This window comes from Martes martes (assembly GCF_963455335.1).
Source record: "Martes martes genome assembly, chromosome: 10".
Lineage (NCBI taxonomy): Eukaryota > Metazoa > Chordata > Mammalia > Carnivora > Mustelidae > Martes > Martes martes.
The window spans coordinates 92,526,375-92,547,527 of NC_137898.1; the positions used below are offsets into that span (position 1 = coordinate 92,526,375).

The 21,153-nt window shown below is 46.7% G+C and overlaps 1 protein-coding gene across 1 annotated transcript in view; it reads right to left on the reverse strand.

Annotated features, from left to right (window-relative positions):
• The window catches only part of FLI1 (Fli-1 proto-oncogene, ETS transcription factor), a 114,586-nt gene that overhangs the window by 16,473 nt on the left and 76,960 nt on the right, over window positions 1-21,153 (reverse strand). The window contains exon 5 of the mRNA XM_080816692.1: window positions 13,567-13,632. Coding sequence (XP_080672818.1) covers window positions 13,567-13,632 — 66 coding nt within the window. The remainder of the gene's footprint in view (window positions 1-13,566; window positions 13,633-21,153) is intronic.

Sequence of the window (21,153 nt, forward strand, 5' to 3'; positions counted from 1 at the left end):
TCATTAGAAGGAATTCCGTAATTTCTCTTTAATCTCGTCCAAGCAGGGAAACAGCTCGTTGCAACGGGAAGAATTCAGGATTGGGGTTCAGAACTCCCTGATTTGCTTCCCATCTCTGCTGGTTACCAGCGGCATGAATGAAAAGCAAGTGACTTAATCTGTCTGAATCTCAGTTAAACTATCTGGAAAAGGTAGGTACCTGGGTGGGGGAAGGGATGATTCTTCTAAATTTAAGAGTTTGGAAAACCAAATGACTCCTTTAATGCCCACAGGGTTCTACTGAGGAGAAATGAGATCATGTATGTGAAAATGCTTTATATACTCCAAAGTGTCCTATAGAATTATAGCTGCTCCCTTGTTCGAGTTTAATTCTTTGGAAATAGGAAGTTAATCTTCCTGTGTCCACCGAAGCCAATTTCTTTTGGTTCTTTCTTTTAGTGAAGCAGAAGGATTGGGGAAATATTTAATTAAAGTGTCAAAGACTAAAATTTTTTTCCCAGTGAATCTGTCAACTGGTTATTCACGGAATATCTACAGGGCTAGGAAAAAAAGGACGCAGGATGAAACTCACAATTAAAGACTACGAGGTAACCTTGTAATTAGGTCATTAGGTTCACAGATAGCTTGTGAATGTGGTGGGGCTTTGCGAAGAGATTGTAGTCTTTGCGAGTAATGAAGAAATATCTTAAAGGCAGGACTTGAATTGGTTTTTTAAAGGTATGTTAAATTTTGTTAGACAAAGTAAAAATCCCGCTTAATTACCACTTTTTCTTTAGAGTGTGGCTGACACAAGAATTTGAATTTTATCAAAGAGGCATGTTTAAACTTTTTCTTGATCCTCCCAGGTGGGAGCTCACAGATCCCTGAGATGAGAGAGGAAAATCCCACATGAGTCCTGGTTAGTGTTTTTAACTACAGTATTTCTTCCTCAAAGACTTAATGTTCTTCAAAAGGATAACTCATGAGAAATAAGTCCTTTATTTTCTTAAATAGGGGCTTCTCTAAAAAGAGTAAGTTGTTAACATTTATAAAAAGAACTTGGTTAAAGTTTTTATATTAAAATAACAAATGATACTATCAATGCCTTGGTTTTTCACCAAACCTCTACACCTTTATCTGGAAGGAGAGAAACTTCTCTCTTTCTCCAGATAGAGGGATAAATAGATTAGATAGATAGATAGATAGATAGATGATAGAATCTGGTTTATAAGTATGAGACTAAGCAAGCTTCTTTCAAATACTTTCCAGTATTTGGAAATACTGGAAATACCATCCCCTCAAACAACCTCCCTGTATGATTTCTCTATCGGTATATTTTGCAAAACAAATGCATTTGAAACATTGTGTGTTGAGGTGGCCACCAACAGATCCCCTGGAGCCCTTGTGGACCTAAGATTTTCTTTCCCAAGTACTTTGGGACCTCACTACTTAAAACAGCCAAAAGAGGTCACTTCTAGCTTCTATTACAAACCAAGACCACATGGCAATAGAAATGGAGTTACATTAACCCAGGCCAATTTCACTTTGAGTCTTAGCTCTGTTATCTGGAATGGGATGAAATGTCTGAGTCAAAGTGAAATTCGGTAGAGATGAGGGGCCTGAAGTAGTAATAGTCAAGAATCTGGAGATGAATTGGAAATTCAAAACTCAAATGGTCCACTTAGTAAGTGTGAAATGCTACTGGGAAACTAGCATTAACAGTGGTGAGAGCTGCACCCCACCCCTCCCCCCAGCTCTGTCATGAGAGGGCCCTCCCTGGTGGGCGGGGTGGATCGGTGTCTGGCTGAAGGATTGGAAGGGTGCTCTGGAGGTCAAGTGGCCTCCAAATACCTTTCCCACAGCCTTGCCCAACCCCCACCCCCCACCTCCTAGGCTTACTTAAAGCCATTTTCTCCTATTAAAATGCAGCAGAGCTCATCCATTCATTGTCATCATCATTAATGTTGCAGGACAAGCTGGTGCCTACCGGGTTCTGGATTTCTCCAGGAGCACCTCAGAGCAGTTTCAATAAACATAAAGACATAAAGAAAAAAGACATACCCAAAGAGGGCAGGAAGGCCAAAGCTGGGGGAATGTGTAAGCAGCCAGAAACAGGACTAGGGGCCTGAATGTCTTCCGGCAGAGGGACAGGATGAGGCCAACACTGTGGTGGCAGAAAGGGTGACCATGCCGAGCAAGGAAGGCACATTTCTTCTCCTTTCAGTATTCAAATAAAGCTCCGGCTCTCAAGGGTGGGGGTGGTGTCTGGGGACAAGAGGTCAGAAACATTGGAAGGCACTTATTCTAAGAATGCAAATCTCAACTCTGACTTCCTTGTGGGCTCCTTCGCCCAGCACGGGCACACAGGCTTGGAGGAGGCTGTGGGCTCCTGTGTGGTCTGGGGTGGCTGGAGCATCCTGGCATGTGTCTTCAAAACCCTCACAACCCTCTTTCTCCTCCTTGAGCACCGTGGGTCCATGAAGCTTACAGAGGCAATGAGCTTACCCGTTGCAACGTGAGGGACACTTCACAACTAGCTTGTGGATAGGTGGATAGGTGGATGGTGGATAGGTGTCTATCCTCCCTCGTTGTAAAAATTAAGTTTTCAAAACAGAAGAGCATAGGGGAAGGGAAGGAAAGATAAAAGAAGACGAAATCAGAGAGGGAGACAAACCATAAGAGACTCTTAACCATAGGACACAAACTGAGGATTGCTGGGGGGAGGGGGATTGGGGATGGGGTAACTGGGGGAGGGGTATTAAGGAGGGCACGTGATGTCATGAGCACTGGGTGTGCTATGCAACTGATGAATCACTGAACTCTACCTCTGAAACTAATAATACAGTATGTGCTAATTAACTGAATTTAAATTTTAAAAAAGATAAATTAAAAAGAAATTAAGTTTACTGCAATCCTCATTGATTGATAGAGTGTTACTCAATATAACTCCCTTTTCTAAATCTCTTCTTTTTTCCCTTTATTCTTTTAAGTGTCTTACGGAACATAGAAGAACGGGCAATGTCATATAAACGATAAGGCACGATAATGAAGGGGTCGACCGTGAAACTACCTCACATGCTTCTGGAAACACAAACGCTGAGTACATCCAGTCAGGTCCCTGATTTTTTCAGACCTTAGCCGGAATGGATGAGTCTCCCCACATCCTCTCAGCAGCTAGGTGACATCCGCTGCCTGGAAGAAGTGCGCCCTTCCGTCGGGTCATGTCTGGACTAGATGAAGCAACTGTGGACACTTGTCCCCGGTGGGTGGGCGGTAACTGCTGGGCTCCCTACCAGCTTTGTGATGTGGGGCTAGCCTCTCTGTGCCCCAGTTTTCTCAGCTGTGAAGGGAGGAATAACAACCGTGCCGACTAAATAAGGTTACTATGAGGTGTAAACAGGAAGCAAATAGAAAGTTCTTGGCGTGTGTCAGCTCTCAGTAAGGAACGGAAGGTTGAAGTGAGCAGGAGGCCCATTTCGCCTGCGATATGACCTTTCCTTGGCTGGGCGCTCCTCTACTCTCTTTGCAAGGGAACATATAACCAGAGGACCCAGCTCTGAAGGGCCCCCAAGGGGAGTTTGAGTTGATAAAAAATGGGCCAAAAGGGTGAAGGGGAGCTGTCATCTCGTGACTGGACTCTGCTTCTGGTAAGTTCTTCCCTCTCCTCGAAGCTTCAGAGGATTCTCCTTGGGGTCAAGCACAGGGGAAATGGGAAGCAAGGTAGACAGAAAAGGCAAGTTCCACGCCCCCCCTGCAGCAGATGAAGCCAAAATATCGCTCTCATATTGGGAAACACCACAAACCGTTAGCTGAACGGTAAGCTCTTGGAGAATAATTTGAGGCACTTCGCCTATAATTCTCACCCATCGACCCAGTGGCCTTGTCGGAGACCCAGTCCCCACCTCCGAGATATTCCAAGTCTTACAAGAGAAAAGACTCCTATGACAGAATCTGTTGAGTGCTAAATTGGGAAAACAGTGGGTACAAGCAAAGCACTGTGGGAATAGGGGGATGACCATACTGAGGAGATGTCGTCTGACCTAGGCCTCAAGGGGCAAGGCACGTTTCTTCACTAAATATTCAAATACAGCATGGCGGGTGTGGGGTTCTGGGAAGATTTCAGAATGTGACTTTCTAGGACACAGGCTGCACTGGGGGTGAGACAGGGGAGAAAGGGTGTGAGCCACTGGGCAAGGCTGTCACATCCCCGCACCCAGAAGCAGACTAGACTGTTCTGGAACTTGTGTCTGTGGATCCTGCCTAGTGGAACCTGGACAGCCTACACACACACACACACACACACACACACACACACACACACACACGTAAAGGCTGACTTTTGGCTCATAATCCCACTGTGCTGTGGTGGCAAAGTCAACTGATCAGAGTAAGTGGGGGAGACAAGACGGAGAAACACCTGCATGGAACTCTAGACGGTCACCCTAGTCATGTGTGTCTGCCCCAGGAACCCTGGGGGCCTCATGGTTGACACCACGCACCTCTGAACTCTCTCCTGCAGGGAGATGTCTGGTGGTCACTTTCTTTAAAATAATCAATCAATCAAACAAACACAGACACCAAGGAGAATGATCATGGGAAGATATCTTTGCTTGACTACATTTAAAAGAATATCCTCAAAGGAATAAAACATATAATTTTGAATTATTCCTGAGACAGAGAAACTCCTTCAAATAAGGGAATGCAGTCCTTAACCACAACTAAAGGACAAAAAGAAATGTCCCAACAAAATTCCCCTGTACCTTCCTCCCACAAAGCAAGGGCACAATACTGAAAGTCGTTGGCCTCGTTATTCTGGAACAAATTTACACTTGTCTTAGGAAATGGGCTAAGTGTTTCCAATAATTTAGAGAAAGCATGTCCTAGTCGCTGTGTGTAACCCACACATGTGTGATAACAGTACACGGAGCACACCCACGGAAAAAAAATAACAGTGCTTTTACTTAAGAGAAAGGAAGGATAATGGTTACTTAGAAAGTGTCCCAGACAAGCTGTCAAATTGAATTCAGAGAGCTGGAGTCTGACTCCGGGACAGGGCTGGCTGGCTAAATTCCCTTGGGATTGGGGTTTCCTGCCTGCTACAGTTTGGAGACAACCATTCTTTGTTTCCCAGCTCGCTCGCTCGCTCGCTCTTTCAATCTCTCTTTGCTGAACACACACACACACATACATACACACACAAAAACATGCAGCTCTCCAAAGAGGGTCAGATCGAAAGCAGACAAAACATTAACTCTGGAATTTCAAAGAAAAACAGTTAAAAAAAAATAATAAAATGGAGAGAGCGAGCTACTGTCTATTCTAGAATTGTAAATCTTGCCTTTGGACCACAGAAACAGCTTGCTCGCTCTCTCTCTCTCTCTCTCTCTCTCTCACACACACACACACACATACAAACACACACACACACACACACACACACACACATTCAGCAATCACCCCGGCTTTGCTAAAAATGGATTAGGGGTATTTCATCATAAAGAAAAAACATAGAATGACAAAGTTCTTAACAGGCCCTCCTGTGAGGCCTTAATACCCTCAAATTTTTAAGTGTATGTTAGTTGACACAGACAGAGCCTGAGGAACCATATAACCTGCTACATAAGAGAGGTCTTTACTCCCTAAAAATAACAGGAGATTACCTCACAGTATTACAGGCCTTTTCCTATGGGTACACATGTTCCAGACCCATCCCCCGTGTGCTACCCTATACGGGGCCTGCCCACACCAAACACCACGCTCATCCTCCCCTCCTACAGAGACCCCACTCACGATGCTGCCTGAAGCTCACTGTCCCCCAAATGCTGAACTCGAACCCACGTCACCCTCACACACTGCGCATTGCCTTAGGAACACATATTCTGAACCCATCTCTGCTTTTTTCCCCATCAAAACAAAGTTTCTCGAGGCAGCTTTGAAATTATGGAAAATTCTGGAGGTATAGAAAAGCAGAGCGGAAAGTCTACGGAACCCCGGAGGGCCCTTTTCCTGCTTTAACAAGCATGGACTCGTGGCCAATCTCATTTCAGCTCCACTCCCACCTACCGCCCCTCCCCAGCCCCCATTAATTTGAAGCAAATTCCGGGCTCTGGGTTCCTTCGTGGAGCTTCCTGGCCCACAGGGAGACACCCCACTGGACTCCCTCTTTCAGTTTCATATAAGCCACCAAGAGGCCACACAGGGCTTCCCACCCCCCCATAACCCTGCCATACGCTGAGGTCTTGGTGCTTCCCCAAGCCATGCTCATATCCCCCCAGAGAAGCTCACCTGGGCCCCAACCCCCAATCCCAGCCTGAACCCATCTGGTCCCCGGCACCGCAGCCCCCACACGTACACGACAGAGCCAGTCGCACTGACCAGCGTCTTTGGGGTTGACTCTCTTCCCCTTGTCTCCGTATCTACCCCCAGGACTGTCATGATGCGTATCTCCAGAGGCTTCCCATCTTTCGCTCCAACCTCTAAAACTCCATCATAAAGGACACCCCCAACAGGATGTAAATGCAGGGGGAATGGCAAGATTTAGTGTTATGTACTCGCCCTACTCCAGTATACAGTATTTAAGGACTTACTGGCCTTATCTGTAGTATCTGTGATTCGTAGCCCCTTGGCGGTAGGTGCTGGTTGGACACCATATTTCTGGGGCTCAGCCTCGTGTCCCAGACATGGTAGGTTCTTAATAAATGAAGACGTGATCAAATAGGAAGGCATGGATCACAGAATTTTGGTCCATTCCTACGGTCCTGAGTGACTTCAAACTCTGCCACTTGCCACTCCCTCCCTGTGTGGTCTTGGCTGGACCCAGTCTTCTCTGGCCTCACATCTCTTCTGTCCCATGAAAGTGGGGCGGGGGGGGGGGGTGGTGCAGGGTACACAGTGTTAGCATTGAACTATTTTTCATCTCTCCATTATTCTCAGAGAACTTCTTGGAAGTAGCATGTATTTTTCCAGTGGATTATATGCAATTTCATTTTATTCGTTGAGGTCCCCGTGCATCTCCTTAATAAGATTTTAAGCAGCCTGGCTGTCTCATTGATGGTATCACCATGCCATATGATATGGTGCTTCTCAGCCTTTGGCACAGTGTCAGCAAATGGTCAACCCTCAAAACTATTCTAATTCTTTTGCAATAATAATACTAATTACTATAATTCATGGAGTACTTATTGGTATGTCAGATACCATGCTAAGTGATTGGTGAGTACTGTCCCAGCCCTAACGGGGTACTAAAATGGTCCTCACTTTTATACAGGGGGAAACTAATGCATCAAAAGTAAGTGACTTGTCCAGGGTCATACACCTAAGTATATATGTATAAGTACAAGTATGTATAAGTATGTATGTATACTATATAAGTATGTATGTATAAGTATGTCTGTATACGTATAAGTATAAGGGTATAAGTAAGTGACTTATACACGGGGAAACAAAGGCATCAAAAGTAAGTGACTTATCCAGGGTCTGAGTCCAGAGCTTGAGTTTCTAATCAAGATGTGATAATGTTAAAATAAGAGATGAATACTTGCCTTGGGTAAATTCGGAGCACTAATCAAATAATTTAAATAGTTTAAATTTAAAATACCATTAGATGCTTGAACTAAATAATGCCGAGAGGATAATGTGAGAAACAGCGTGGTGGGAGAAAGAGCCCAGAGACCTAGGTGTGAGCCCCGCTCTGCCCTGGGACCTGGGGGACTTCCCAGGAAGCCTGTAATCTCTCTGGGCCTTGTTTTCATTATCTACAGAATGGGAATAATAATAATACCAGCCCTGCTGCCTCCCAGTGATGTTGTGAGGCACATATGAGATAATGGGTGTGCAAATGCTGGGTGAACAATGAAGGGCTACAGAAAGGGGCCGTTGCTATGTGTGTGTGTTGGGGGGGGGGGGCTACCATCTGGAAATCTCCTTGACAGAAGCGGGGCTCTTGTTAGCGTGATCTTCAGTGCCAGTTAGGCGTCTCTCAACAAAGGATGGGGAAAGGTAGTTGCTCCCTCCCTCCCTCCCGTACTCAGCAAGCAGACAGACTTTTTCTCCATTAGCCATGGCAACTGCTGGAGAGGGCTACCCATGCTCAGGTTTTGCATTCAGCAGCAGATTCGGAAAGCCTTCCCGGCCGGGGCAAGCAGCTCAGTGCTACACCGGCCCCTGGCAGCTTTATGAGTTCTAGGAGTTCATAAGCAAGGAGCTCAATATCCTCTGACATTTGGAGAGTCCGAGGTATTTAAACAGATCCAGCGTGAGGAGCTAAGGAAATGAGGGTTATGCATGCAAAGCAGCTCCCAAGCAGAGATGGGCGGATTATTGCATGCTGATTTTCCAGCGGAGAGCACTGGGAGGCCCTAGGGTGTACCCCAAAATCAAGGTGGTGCTCTGACCTGCACCCCCAAACACACTCCAACCTCAGCGTGGAGGACAGGGAGAACAGGTTTGGAGAGTCAGTGGTCCTGTTTCCGGGACTCATATGTACTTGGAAAGGCCACTTACCTTCCAGACTCTCAGGGTCTTTGCTAGAAAATCGAGGTACCAGGGCTCCTGGGGTGGCGCAGCTGGTTGGGCATCTGACTCTTGATTTTGGTTCAGATCAGGATCGCAGGGTCATGGGATTGAGCCTGGGGTCAGGCTCTGGGTGGGACTTGGAGCCCGGCTGGGATTCTCTCTCCCTCTGCCCCTCCCAAAATAAATACCACGTCTACTATTTTGATACATATAATGAGAGCGTATAAGTGAGGGATTTCTGAGATGTGAAGAGAGGTGCTAACACAAACTTGTCAAAATCAACAATAATTATAAGATCATCAATGATGATGGAAAGAATAAGTCATGATCACGTGGTCTCTCCACTCAACCCGGACCTTCATTAGTGAACCAACAAGTCCTGTTCCTCCTCCACTAGGGGTCAGGAAAAGTCAAGATCAACCATCCAGTGTATCTCTAAGAAAACCTGGGGGTGCTCTGAGCTGGGTCTCCTTTTCCTCCCTCTAGTTTGTGTCTACACTGCAGCAGAGGGCTTCTCGGTTTTAGCTGCAGGTTATGACAGTAACCTGGAGAGCTTCAAAAAAAAATTCCCAATGTCTACGTGTCACTCCTAGCCATTCTGAACTAATGGGTCCTGTCGGTGGCCTGGGCATCTGTGTTTAAAAAATTTTTTTTAAGATTTTCTTCATTTGACAGAGAGAGAGAGAGAGAGAGCACAAGCAGGGGGAGAGGGAGAAACAAACTCCCTGCTGAGCAGAGAGCTCGATGCGGGGCTCAATTCTAGGACCCTGAGATCATGACCTGAGCCGAAGGCAGACATCTAACTGACTGAGCCACCCAGGTGCCCCTTAAATTTTTTTTAAATTTAAATGTCTCCTTTTTCTTTTTATTGTGATAAAACATCCCTAACAGAACTGACCATTTTGACTATTTCTTGGTGTGCATTTCAGTGGCATTAAGGACTGGGTAACCTGCACCATCAGAACTTTTTCATCTTTCCAAACTGAAACTGCATCCATTCAATGACAGCTGCCTCTCCTTCCCTGCTCCCAGGCCCAGTAACCACCATTCTACGCTCTGTCTCGAAGGATCTGCCCACTCGAGATGCCTTGTGGGAGCAGAGCCATACAGTGTTTGTTCTAGGGCACCAGTAGTCTTAAAAGTCTTAAGACTTAAGTAAAAAGTCTTTAAAGTACTCTTAAAAACTCCCTAAGTGATTCTCTGTGCGGTTCAGACCAGAAGGTAGTGCCAAGCAGGGGATACGTCTGAATTCATCCTTGGGAATGGAGAATGGTACAGGGTACAGGAGAGTGGGAAAATGGTGGGGTCAGGGTCAAACAATGGGAAACATTTCAAATCTCTGCTGAGACAACCTTTAGGCCAGATATTGTCTGCATGGCCCTCCAGCGAAAAGGGTTGAGCTGTCAGGGAGACCACTGGGAGCCAGGAAATTTTGAACCCTGCAACCTGGGTTTGAGTCTTTGCTACACTGTTGTCTAGCTGTGTGCTCTTCAGTGAGTGGCTTAATATTGCTGAATCTCACTTTATCTGCAAACTGGAGAGGTTCTTAGCTACCTCTCAGGGACTCTGCCAGGTCAGAAGAAGAGACAGAGCACGTGAAAGCGTCTCTGGTATTACAAAATCCTATCTAGACCACAGCTGTGGCTCCTGTTATAAATGGGTAACCATTGCTTCCATCCTACTGTACTTTTTAAAGTGCATTAGCCTTGATAAGTAAAGGTCAAGAAAGCACCACTGTTTTAACTGGGGCCAATGTGTGACTATTGAATACTTGATTTAAAGGGGCTTAAAGACTGTTATAAATTAATTTCTAAAATCAAGTCTTACTTCCTGGGCACAAATAACCCTTTGAGAAGGCAATCATTTTCAAGAGACAAGCTGAAAGGGTGATTATGCCATTTTAAAGCCAAAAGGCATTCTAATTTGATAAGTGAATTGAAGAAGCACTAAGAGACATCATCTCCTCAACTTCTTTCCTTTGTGCTTGATGCCAGCACCTGTCTTTTGTGAAGCACAACACACAAACGCACCACACACACACACACACACACACACACACAGCTCTGGGGCTCCTGTCCTCTGGGTTTGTTTGGGGGCTATGCATGTGTCTCGTTCAAACAAGATGGAGCCAAGGTTAAAGTGGGTTTTCTCATTATTTTTCCATTTCATATTTTAAGTCATGAAGATAGCTATTAGAGAAAAAGCGTGCACGTGTGAGAGAGAAAGAGAAAGAGAGAGAGAGAAAGGGAGGGAGAGAGAGGGGATCTGGGAAGCAGGTTGAAAGGGAAGGAGAGTAGCCTGGTTAGCTTTGTCTTGCTAATGCACTTTGTTTTGTGGATGATAGGCTTTTCAGACAGATTCGGACCACCTCACGAGGCAGGGAGGCAACACAGAAGCAAGACAGCTCGAGTGGAAAGCTTTACTGGGGACAAAAGATGCACCTGCAAAGCACAGACTTAATGGTCTCTAGAGGCCAGAGCCGATGTTGGGAGATAAATGCCCGGTACCACCTGAATAAGGTCCTGGCAGTGTGCGTTTGCCTGGATACTACAGTTCATTTATTTCTAAGGGTGCTTGCCCAGCAAGAGCGAGCTATTCCTGCAATCAGCCTGAATAAGCCCGGTGGCATTACAAACGCTCAGCCGCCCGTATACAAAAGGGCCAAGGGAAGCAAAGGGAGTGTGGTAGGTACAAGTGAGAGGCTGAAAGCGAAGACCCCTGGAGGAGTAATGAGTTGCTTATCAACGCAGCTCAATTCAGTCCTGCTTCTAATTGAAAATCTGTATTTTAAGCCCAATACCAGATATTCTCTCATTGGCTCTGTCCCAGAGCCGCACTGGTTGCCAGCAGGCGTTAGCTTGTAGAACTAAAGGAACTTTGAAGGATCCCCCTTCCTTCTCCTTTCCTCCCCTTCCCTTCCTCCAGTCCTTCCTTTCCTCTCGCCCCCTTCCTTCCAAGAACTGGAGGCCTGTCTGCAAATGAAATGAACTTAAGTACACTAGATCCAAACAGAGGGGCCCTGAATGAAGGCAGAGCTCTCAGCTATGGCTCTAGGACCTCTCTTTAGAAGCCAAGAGCCCAGGAGTCAGGGCTTGACTCCTCCTGATTTAGTTCAGTCCTTTTATTCGACAGGAAACAAAGATTTAGGGCATGAAGCGATTTCCCCAAATGAACCCAAATGTGCCTGGACCTCCAGTCTAATATCTGTCACTATAATACCTTCCCTCCATAGTAGACGTCTACAACACGACGTTAAACAGGTCAACAAGTAAAATGAGGCTCGGACTGTAGAATGAGTCAATACAACTTTAGTATTTCATGGCAAAATCCAAAAAATCTGATTTGGAAAGGAAAATGGTAACATAAAAAGGACTGACCCTGGGATGGGCAGGGGGCAGGGAAGAGGAAGCAAAGGAAACCACGAAAGTTTAAAAGCAGATTCACCGTGTCGTATATTCCTTCCCCCACATTTTCTGGTCATCGTCTGATTAGAAATTGCTAATAGCAAACACAAAGTCCTATGTGATCACAGTGTGGCCATAACCCATGAGCATTCTCAACCAAATGGTCTCTAAGCCTCTTCCCTTAGAAGAGCTTGAAGTTTCTCCGAAAGATTATGCTGTGCTCTACCCCAGGGCACCTGTATGGAGAACTTCTTCCCCCATTCATTCTCTATGAGAGCAGATGGACATTAAAGAAAAAGTGGTGAAGTAGTAAAGGAAGCCAAGGAAAGAAGATCGCATGCCTGCTGTACTCCGGTTTGTTGTTTAAGCCTCCACTCAAAATGCCCCTTCTCCAGGGAGACATATATATTTTAAAAATATATATATATAAAATATGTATATTTATATTTATATATATTATATACATAATATATATATTTATATGTATATAAAATAATATATATGTGTGTGTATATATATTATTTTTTTTGTCTTGGGCAGACTTTTTTTCACGTAACATTTTTTCCTCCCTTAAACCAGGTACCATATTATTTATTCACTTATTTAAATGTCTGGACTCTAACACAAATCTGGAGCAGGAAATCCCCACAATGTTCCATAAATAAGATGCTGAGAAATGCCATTATAATCAAATCCTCACTAGCAGAAAATCATTTGTTGAAGTTGTTTTCTGTCCCTCTCAAGCAAACCAAACCAAACTATACCAAATCCCCAAATCACCACTTTAACAATGAATTGGCATTGCTAAAATTTGTGAGTGGGGGAGGAAACTCCTTAAAATGTGGCATTGCAAGAATCCTTAAAAAAAAAAAAAATCTTCATTTCATTATCTTCAACGAAGGAAAGCCCTGACTTCTCACTCTGAAAGGGAGTGGTGCTCTGAGAGGAACCCCTTTTTTATTCCATGGTGTCACAACTTCAAGTCCTATCTTTGATATTATTATAAGATATTTTAAAACCTCGCCCTATTTTTGCAGCTCTTTGGCTTCTTGCCTTGTATGCTAGAAAAAACAAGAGATTGGGTACTTGAAAATGAGCAAAGGGAAACCTCAATAAAATGAGTTGGGAGGCCAGAAAGGGGAACCTGGGTGGGGGGCACTACCACTCACATGTCAGTTGCAGGAAGAACTGTCAATTACAGACTTCAACTGATGAGTCAATGACCTACCACAGCAGAGGAATCTCCAGCAGGAAAGAATCATCAATTACAGGCCCCAACAGGGAAAGATGCACCTTGCCATCTCTCCTGTAAGAAATCCGCTACCCCTGCATCTCAGCCAATGAGACAGTCGTTATCCAGAGCTCTTACTTTCTCCAATGGACTTCCATTCAAAACGTCTCCTCCCAACTTCCTCCACCTTCTCCATAAAATAACGCTTCTCTCCTTTGTCTGCTGGGCTTACCTCGGGTTTTGCCGTAACTTGTTTATCCAGAATTTCTATTCTTTGCTATTCCCAAATAAACCCAATTTTTTTTTTCTGGTAAAATAACCACCAGTTCTATTTTTAAGGTTAATAGTGCACAGATTTGGGGCTGCCCACACGAGACTTAACAGCACGGAATGGTGCCAAGCCTGGTTCTGAAGAAAATCCAGTGAGAACTGACTCACCTTCTTTGACACTCAGTCGTGAGGATTGGTCTGTGTGGGAGGTTGTGTTATAGGCCAACAGTGAACCTGCAAGGCAAAGCAGAAGACGGTTGTAACAAGACGTTCTTCTGAGATCAAGAGTAGACCGTGGGATGAGAAGGGATCGGGGAGGGGAATGGATAAGGGCTAGGAAAGAGGGACAGATGGCTCCTCGAGAGAGTTACTGGAATCTGTTTTGGGGGAAATGTACTGGATTCCTGGAGTTCCCATCAGAGTACGTTAGAACAGGACACTTCCGGACGGGACGCGCACAGCCCTCCCCAGGAGCCATGTTTATGATTCCGAAGAGTTCTTGGGTGTCCATGCCATGTCGCAGCAGGAGCACAGGACAGAGACTCTCACTGTGTGACTGTGGGTAGGTCTAGATTTTGATTTCTTCAGCAGAAAGAGGAAGGAGTTAAACTATAGCCGGAGTTGGCAAGCTTTTCTTAAAAAGACCAGATAGTAAATATTTTAGGCTTTGCGGGTTAAATACAGTCTCTGTTGCACATTCTTTTTTGTTTTTGTTTTGTTTTGTCCATGCGCCAGAGTTGGCCAGATTTGGGCAGATTTGGCCTGCAGTTCGTAGTTTTACCATACCCTGGAGGAGAAGCTGCAAGATTCCTGCCTGCTAGGATATCCTGTGGGTTTACGGACAGGTCCTTTCGCTGGTGGGGTGAAGTGCTTGGATATTACTCGTTGACGGTGGAGGGGAGTGTGTTGGCCGTTGGGAAGAGGGGAGTGGTGGCGGGCGTTCCAGCAGCCACTCTTGCCTTCCCCTGCGAATGACTAAGAGAATACAGCTGAACGTGAGGCATGGTACGTGGAATTTTCTGTCGTCCCAGAGGGCTGCTACCCAGTCTCTTAAAATTCAACTTGAATGCATAACTACTCACACCAGGCCCTAGTCTAGGAATTTTCAGGGATGACAGTTTTTTTTTTTCCTGCTGCATATAAAAACTCCCCCTTGCCCCTAAAACTAAGCTGGTTCCTTAATTTCAAAAGAATTCAGGAATTTCGTGTTAAAAAATGGAGGCATTTTTGCAATTCTCCCTGAGATTCTTGTGGGGGAAACTCTGCAGGGCTTTCAAAAACCGGGGCTGGAATATGCTTTTACAGAGGACGCGATAAGCCTGCCAGAGGTGTTTGAGGCTGGGGAAGTCTTTGAAAAATTTCCCTTCTCTGTGCAGACTGGTGGCTTTGGGTGCCAGGGCTGAGGACAGGGGATGGGCTGTCAGACGCTCCTATTTTTAGTCTCCAGTCATGGCAGGGATGCCGGCGCGGAGCTGCTGCCTCACCCAGCTGTGGGCGTTTGGTTGTGTGCCTCAGAGAAAACGTGTTCCTTCCAGGCGAGACAACGGGGGAGAGAATTTTGTAAGAATCCCCCAACTGCCTAGCTTCTGGCTTGGGTGACTGTCACTGCTGGCCCCGGAAAGGGCTCCAAACAAAAAAGAGGAGGAGTGGAGGTGATATTAAGACCACGGTACGCCAAAGTGTGGACACATGCATACTGCTTTAGAAACGAGACAGCCACAGGCATCTGGGTATCTCAGTCTGTGAAGCATCTGTCTTTGGCTCAGGTCATGGTCCCAGGGTCCTGGGATCGGGCCCCGCATCAGGCTCCCTGCTCAGCAGGGAGCCTGCTTCTCCCTCTCCCTCCACCCCTCCCCCCTGCTCATATGAGCTCTCCCTCTCTCTCTCAAATAGATAAAATCTAAAAACAAAAAACAAAAAAATCCCCAAAACATAAATAAGACAGTCACGCACATGGACTATCCCGAGACTAGATGCATTTGGTTAGTCCATTCTCAAAATATCAAGGACCCAGACGCCTGGGTGGCTCAGTCGGTTAGGCGTCTGCCCGGCTTGGGTCATGATCCTGGGGTCCTTGGATGGAGTCCCACGCTGAGCTCCTTGCTTGGTGGGGAGCCTGCTTCTCCCTCTACCTGCTCTGCCTGTAGCTCTCCCTGCTTCTGCTCTCTCTCTCTGACAAATAAATAAAATCTTCAAAAATAAAATAAAATAAAAAGGACCTCATTTCATTATAGTTGTTATGCAAATGACAGTCGAAAGTTGGACCTGCCTCTTACCACTGACTAGCTTTGTGACCTCCATCTATTTACCTAATCTCGCTAAGCCACGGGCTCCTTATATATAAAACGGGCTAATAATAACATCCACTTAACACGGTTGTTGCGAGGATTGAATAAAATAATACGTGTCAAGTGCTCAAAAAAGATCTTGGTTGCTAGTGAGTGTTCAGTAAATGCTAGCTGTTATCATTACTATTTTTACATCCTTTCTCCCACAGACACCACAATGACATACAATATACCCTTCATAAAAGGGCTTGCTGAACATTTGCCGTGTCCTCTGGACCTGGACTTATGAATGGGTTCTGCTGCAATAAGAAATAATCCTCCATGACTGGAAGGAGGTTAAGAAAGAGAACCAAACGTTCCAAGGGAATAGAAAAAAAAAGTCTCAAGAGTAAGACCAAGAATGTCTGCCTGTCTGTCCCCGACATTCTCTCCCTCAGGCTGAAACCTCACGGCTGGAGCAAATAAAGAAAAATGATGGTCTCAGAAGAGCAAACTGCCTGAGTCATTATTGCAGATTTAGCTGAGAGCACGAAGCTTAGATAAACCACATTTATTAAATTTTCCCCTCGCTGAAAGTTCTTCTTTGGGCACATACGAATTCCACAGGAAACTCCCAGAAAGCCAAGAGAAAGGGTCGTTTGACCCCTGCAAAGCTTGCATGAAATACATATTTCATGGTAACCTAGGAAAAGGATTTTGCCCTGAAGACCGTTCTTGGTTCAAGTTTCACTCCTGGAAGGAGGGGCTGGTTAAGGGCATCTGGTCTCCTTCCCAAGGGACCAACATCCCCTCCTCTGCTCCAATTTTTATTTGACAAGTCCTTCGGCCTACGGAGGATGGCACAGCACACACGCTTTCCTTTTTCTTTTTCTTTCGTTCTTTCTTTTTTTTTTTTTTAAAAGTTTTATTTATTTATTTCACAGAGAGAGAGATCACAAGTAAGCAGAGAGGCAGGCAGAGAGAGGGAAGCAGGCTCCCTGCTGAGCAGAGAGCCGGATGGGATGCAGGGCTCGATCCCAGGACCCTGAGACCATGACCTGAGACCATGACCTGGGCGGAAGGCAGAGGCTTAACCCACTGAGCCACCCAGGAGCCGTTCTTACGGGAACTTGTTCTGATATGAAGAGGTCCTTCCTGGAGCCTGGCCGCCTCCTCAGTGGCTTTGGATTTTTTTCCTCCTGCTTTCAGGCTCTTTCTCTGCGGGGCTAACATGAGCTCCTAATCTTTCCTGACACCATCCTGTCCGAGCGAACAGGCTGTGATGGGCGGAGGGAAGCCAACACTCCTGCAGGCAGGAAGCACCAGACACTTTATAACTATTCTCTCACTTAATCCTTACATAAGCCCCGTGAAGCCAGGATCACGTGCATCTCCTCTTACAGACGAGAACATCAGCCTTCGGAGAAGTCAAGTAATTTGCTCAGGGTCACACAGCCAGAAAGTCCAGGAGCTGGATTCCCATTCTGGTCTATCTACAAAACTGTTCTCCATCCAGCAGACCCTGCTGCCCTCAGGCTAAATCTAAGAAACATGAAACTCACCTACAGTGTTGGTTTCCTCTGGGGAGGAAGGAGGAGAGGTGACAGAGAAAGGGTACCTGGGGGCTTCTGATCTCTTCCTTGACCTTGACCTGGGGTGCTCATACAAGTGAGTGGATTCCCTTTGTGATCGTTCCTTGGGTTATGCATTTATGATTCTTGCTTGACTCTGCAGACTTCCATTAAAATGTGCATGTATTTGCTTATTTACTGTTATTAATGCATGCACACAGGCATATCCATATATATTTTATATATATATATATTATATATATATATATATGCTAATTCGGGGCCCCAAAAAGAGGTCCCTGAGAATGGAGTGCTCCCCCTCAAAACTGAAAGCATAAGGAAAAAATAATTTTCCATTTTGGAGTCCATCTGTCACTGGATATTATATTAGGGAACTGAAAGAAGATGGAAATGAACAGAGCGAAGCGTTGCAGGTGTGAGGTAGAGCCCCAACAATGGGGCTTTCTTCAGCATTCCAGTCCCCCAGCCCAACCTGCTCTTCATCTGGGACACCTGGAGCAGGGGAGACAAGGGTCTGGCCACTGGCCTCTGGGGCCAAAGCCTTTGTCTCCTGCCCAACAGCCTGCTGACTGTGGCTCTCCCTGTCTCCAGGCTGCAGGGCAGGGCAGGGCGGGAGGAGGGAGCACGGAACCCAGTCTCTATGTTCCAACCACAGGCTGCGCTGACTACAGAGTCCAGGGGAAATCTGGCCTTTTGTTGTGCCTGAATCCTGTTTTCTTTTACCGGTCAGACCCTGGCCTGGAAGGGATAATACTTCACCGGCTTAATTGCCCGGACCCATCACCTTTGCCCAGCCCTCAGAGGCTGCTGGGGGGAATGCCACAGAGCGCGAAATGTGTTTTCCATTAAGTTTAAATTAAAAATGGGAATCAAGATAGATACTTTTCTTCAGTCTCCCTGTCACACAATATATTTCTTCCTCCAGTACCACCACAATTTAAAAACACAGTGTCTTAGCCTTTTTCACGGGTCAGACTCTGAAACACCTACGGAGCACGAATTTTTGTAAAAGGAAAAAAGACTCCTTTTCCTTCTCCTTCCTCTGGCCACCCAAGCCCAGGACCTTCTGGGCTCCCAGAAACCCCAAACTCCCCCCCACCCCAGGGGCCCTGAGCCTGAACTGCCAATCCGGACGGCTGTCACTTCCTCTGGGGTCCCGGTCCCACCGTGCCTCGTGACAGCCCAATCTCACTTCCCTCAGCCCTCCGACGGTAAATACGGCCCCTGCCAATCGGGGTGTGCCCAACAGAGATACTGGCCCAGCCGCCGGTCAGGTCCAGGGTGTGGGGCGGCGCCGGGAAGAGAGGACGGGGTTAGTGTGGTGATAGGCTTGGCTTTAATCTGTCTCATTCCAGGAGGCCATGGGGACGTTTCAGAAAGCATTTATCTCTTGGTACAAATGAAAACAGAAAATGCTGTGGGGAAAGTGGCCTGGCCCTCCACAGGAAAGTCCCAGGGGAGAGAAGGGAGCTTGGCTCACGGTCTCTCTTGGGACCTCTCACTTCTGAGCACGAGGCTGTGGGCCCTGATGCAGAATGGGACTTAGGAGGCCTGGGTCTTAGCTACCAGGATGCCCTCCGCTGGCTGTATGCCTTTGCACCAATTTCTGAAGCCCAGACCTCAGTTGCTTTGGCTTTAAAATGGGGTTTACAGACGGTTGTCCACGTGGTGTCCACAAGGGGGCGTCCTGCCCACATGCAGTGAAAGGCACCTGGGGAGATGCACACCTGAGCCCTGGTGTCCCTAGGAGACTCCAGAATCATCCCAAGTACTACAGGCATCCTCCCCGGTCCCCGCCTCACCATCCTCCTCCCGTTCCCAGTGTGGGTGAAGTTACAGAGGACGGGTGTAGGGGACGGCCACTCTCTCTGGGACAGCTGAAAAGCCAAGGTAGGAGAATAAGCCCCTCCAAGGAAGCCAGAAAAATCCTAGCATGTCAGGCCATCAGACAGGGCACAGGGGGCACCCAGGGCATTGCTATCTCTTCTCTACCCTGAAAAATAACATTTTAAAATGTAAGTTTGCTATTTAACATTTAAAGGTAGAGCTCGCCTCCCAGACAAGCCCAATCAATACTCAAGCACCCTTGGTGAGAGTGTGAATTGGATGCCCGAGGCTTCTTATCCTATGAGGTTTCCTTTTTTCTATTGAAGTCCAGAAAGACCGGGTACTTTGGAGTGATGAGAGGCCTCCCATGTTCTTCTGTTGACTCTCCCTAGCCCCACCGTACCCGCCCCCCCACTCCCGCCACTGTGCCGAGGAGCTGAGCTCTTTTCCTCTCACCTCTTGCCAGAGTGGACATGTTTGAACCCCAACCCCCTCCTCAGCATAAGGACAGATGACAAAGCACAAGGAATGAGCACCTGTGCCCCTGCCTCAACTCAGCTGCCCCAGCCTCTGTCCCCAAAGCACGGGACTCACTGCTTCAGCACAAAACATCTGTTGGAAGTAAGTCTCCAGAAACAATAACGTGTTCGAAGGCAGGGAGTTCCCGTCCTGAGAGCAGCCAGTCCCCAGACACATGGCCTCCTCGCAGGGGTCTCAGCTGGCCAGACTTCGCCCAACACAGGATCCCAGAGGCTACCACGCGAAGCTAGACACCAGCTGAAAATCGTTTTAAGTCTAGGTTCCTCAAAAGGCCTTTAGACTATTACAATACTATGCTGGGGCACGTTTTTTCTCGAACCTTCGCATAGGATTTTAATTTTTGCCTCTGCAGGAAAACTTCTATCAGCCCGAGCACTTTCTATTTAGCTGTTTCGCTCAACACTGTATCAAATATATACTTTGTTCCATCTCCTCTCCAGCCTGGAAATTGCTCCACTAATAAGCTCCTTTCTGGAAACGTCTTACTTTAATTGCTTGGGGACATCTTCCTCAATATCTACAAATATTTTTTAAAAGAAAGAAGGAAAGCCACAGCAACGCACACTCTTTCTTGCCCTGTTACCTGTACCCCAAAATACCAAGCCTCTGACCTCCACTGCTTCATGACCTGCTCACTCCTTTGCCCCCTAGTTACCTGTGCCCCTCTGTCATGGTTACCAGCCCCTCCCCCTTATCAAATGACTAGGCCTTTGGGGCAGGTGCTGGTCTGGCTTCAGGGTCTGTGGCTTGGGCTCCTCTGTAGTAGGAAATCCTAGTGGGGACTTGGATGGTTAACGGACCTGCCAGAAAGCAGGCCTGGGGAGTCACATGGCCTGAATGGACTTTCCCCCACGTCAAGTCAGAATGTGCTCAAACGTCTTCCCAACAAAGCTATCTGACATGGAACCCCAAATTACTGGTCCCTTAAAGTGTTGGGACGTGTCGTCCCTGTTGCTGCTGTCCCTCTCTTCTCCCACAAAGGAAGTAAAGGGGCCAGTGATTCCTGGAGCACTGCCTTCTGATGCCCGAAGAAGTAGAAAGGTAGGCTTCACGAGTGTTCTTGCTTTGCGGGTCTCTGCTTCTCAGTCCTGCTTCTGTCGCTCACTCCCACCCCCTGCCGTGCCAGGCTAGCATCATGGCGGGTCTGTACAAAGAAACTTCTTTAAAAAATTCCATAAGCGCTTGAAAGCTGAGAAACACAGATCATTAGAAAACGTTAAGTCTCCAAAGCTCAGGAAAAACTGGGTAGAGAATCGCCCCCTTTTCCGAACTTGTTGTTTCTTGGGCTGACCTCATGTTGCAGCAAGACTCAGACATGAGGTAACTGGTCTGCTGTTAACATATACGGCATCACCCACACTCTCTCACTGGTTACCAGACGCCTCAGAGGTGACCAGAGAGCCCGGAGGCACCGGTGGAAACTTCCAAAGGCTTTTTGAAAATTTTTAAATTTTAAAGCCAGTATGTGTTGCTCCCATGTCGTGCATTGTTGTGGAAGAGGCAGAAGATTACAGGGTGAGTCTGAAGAC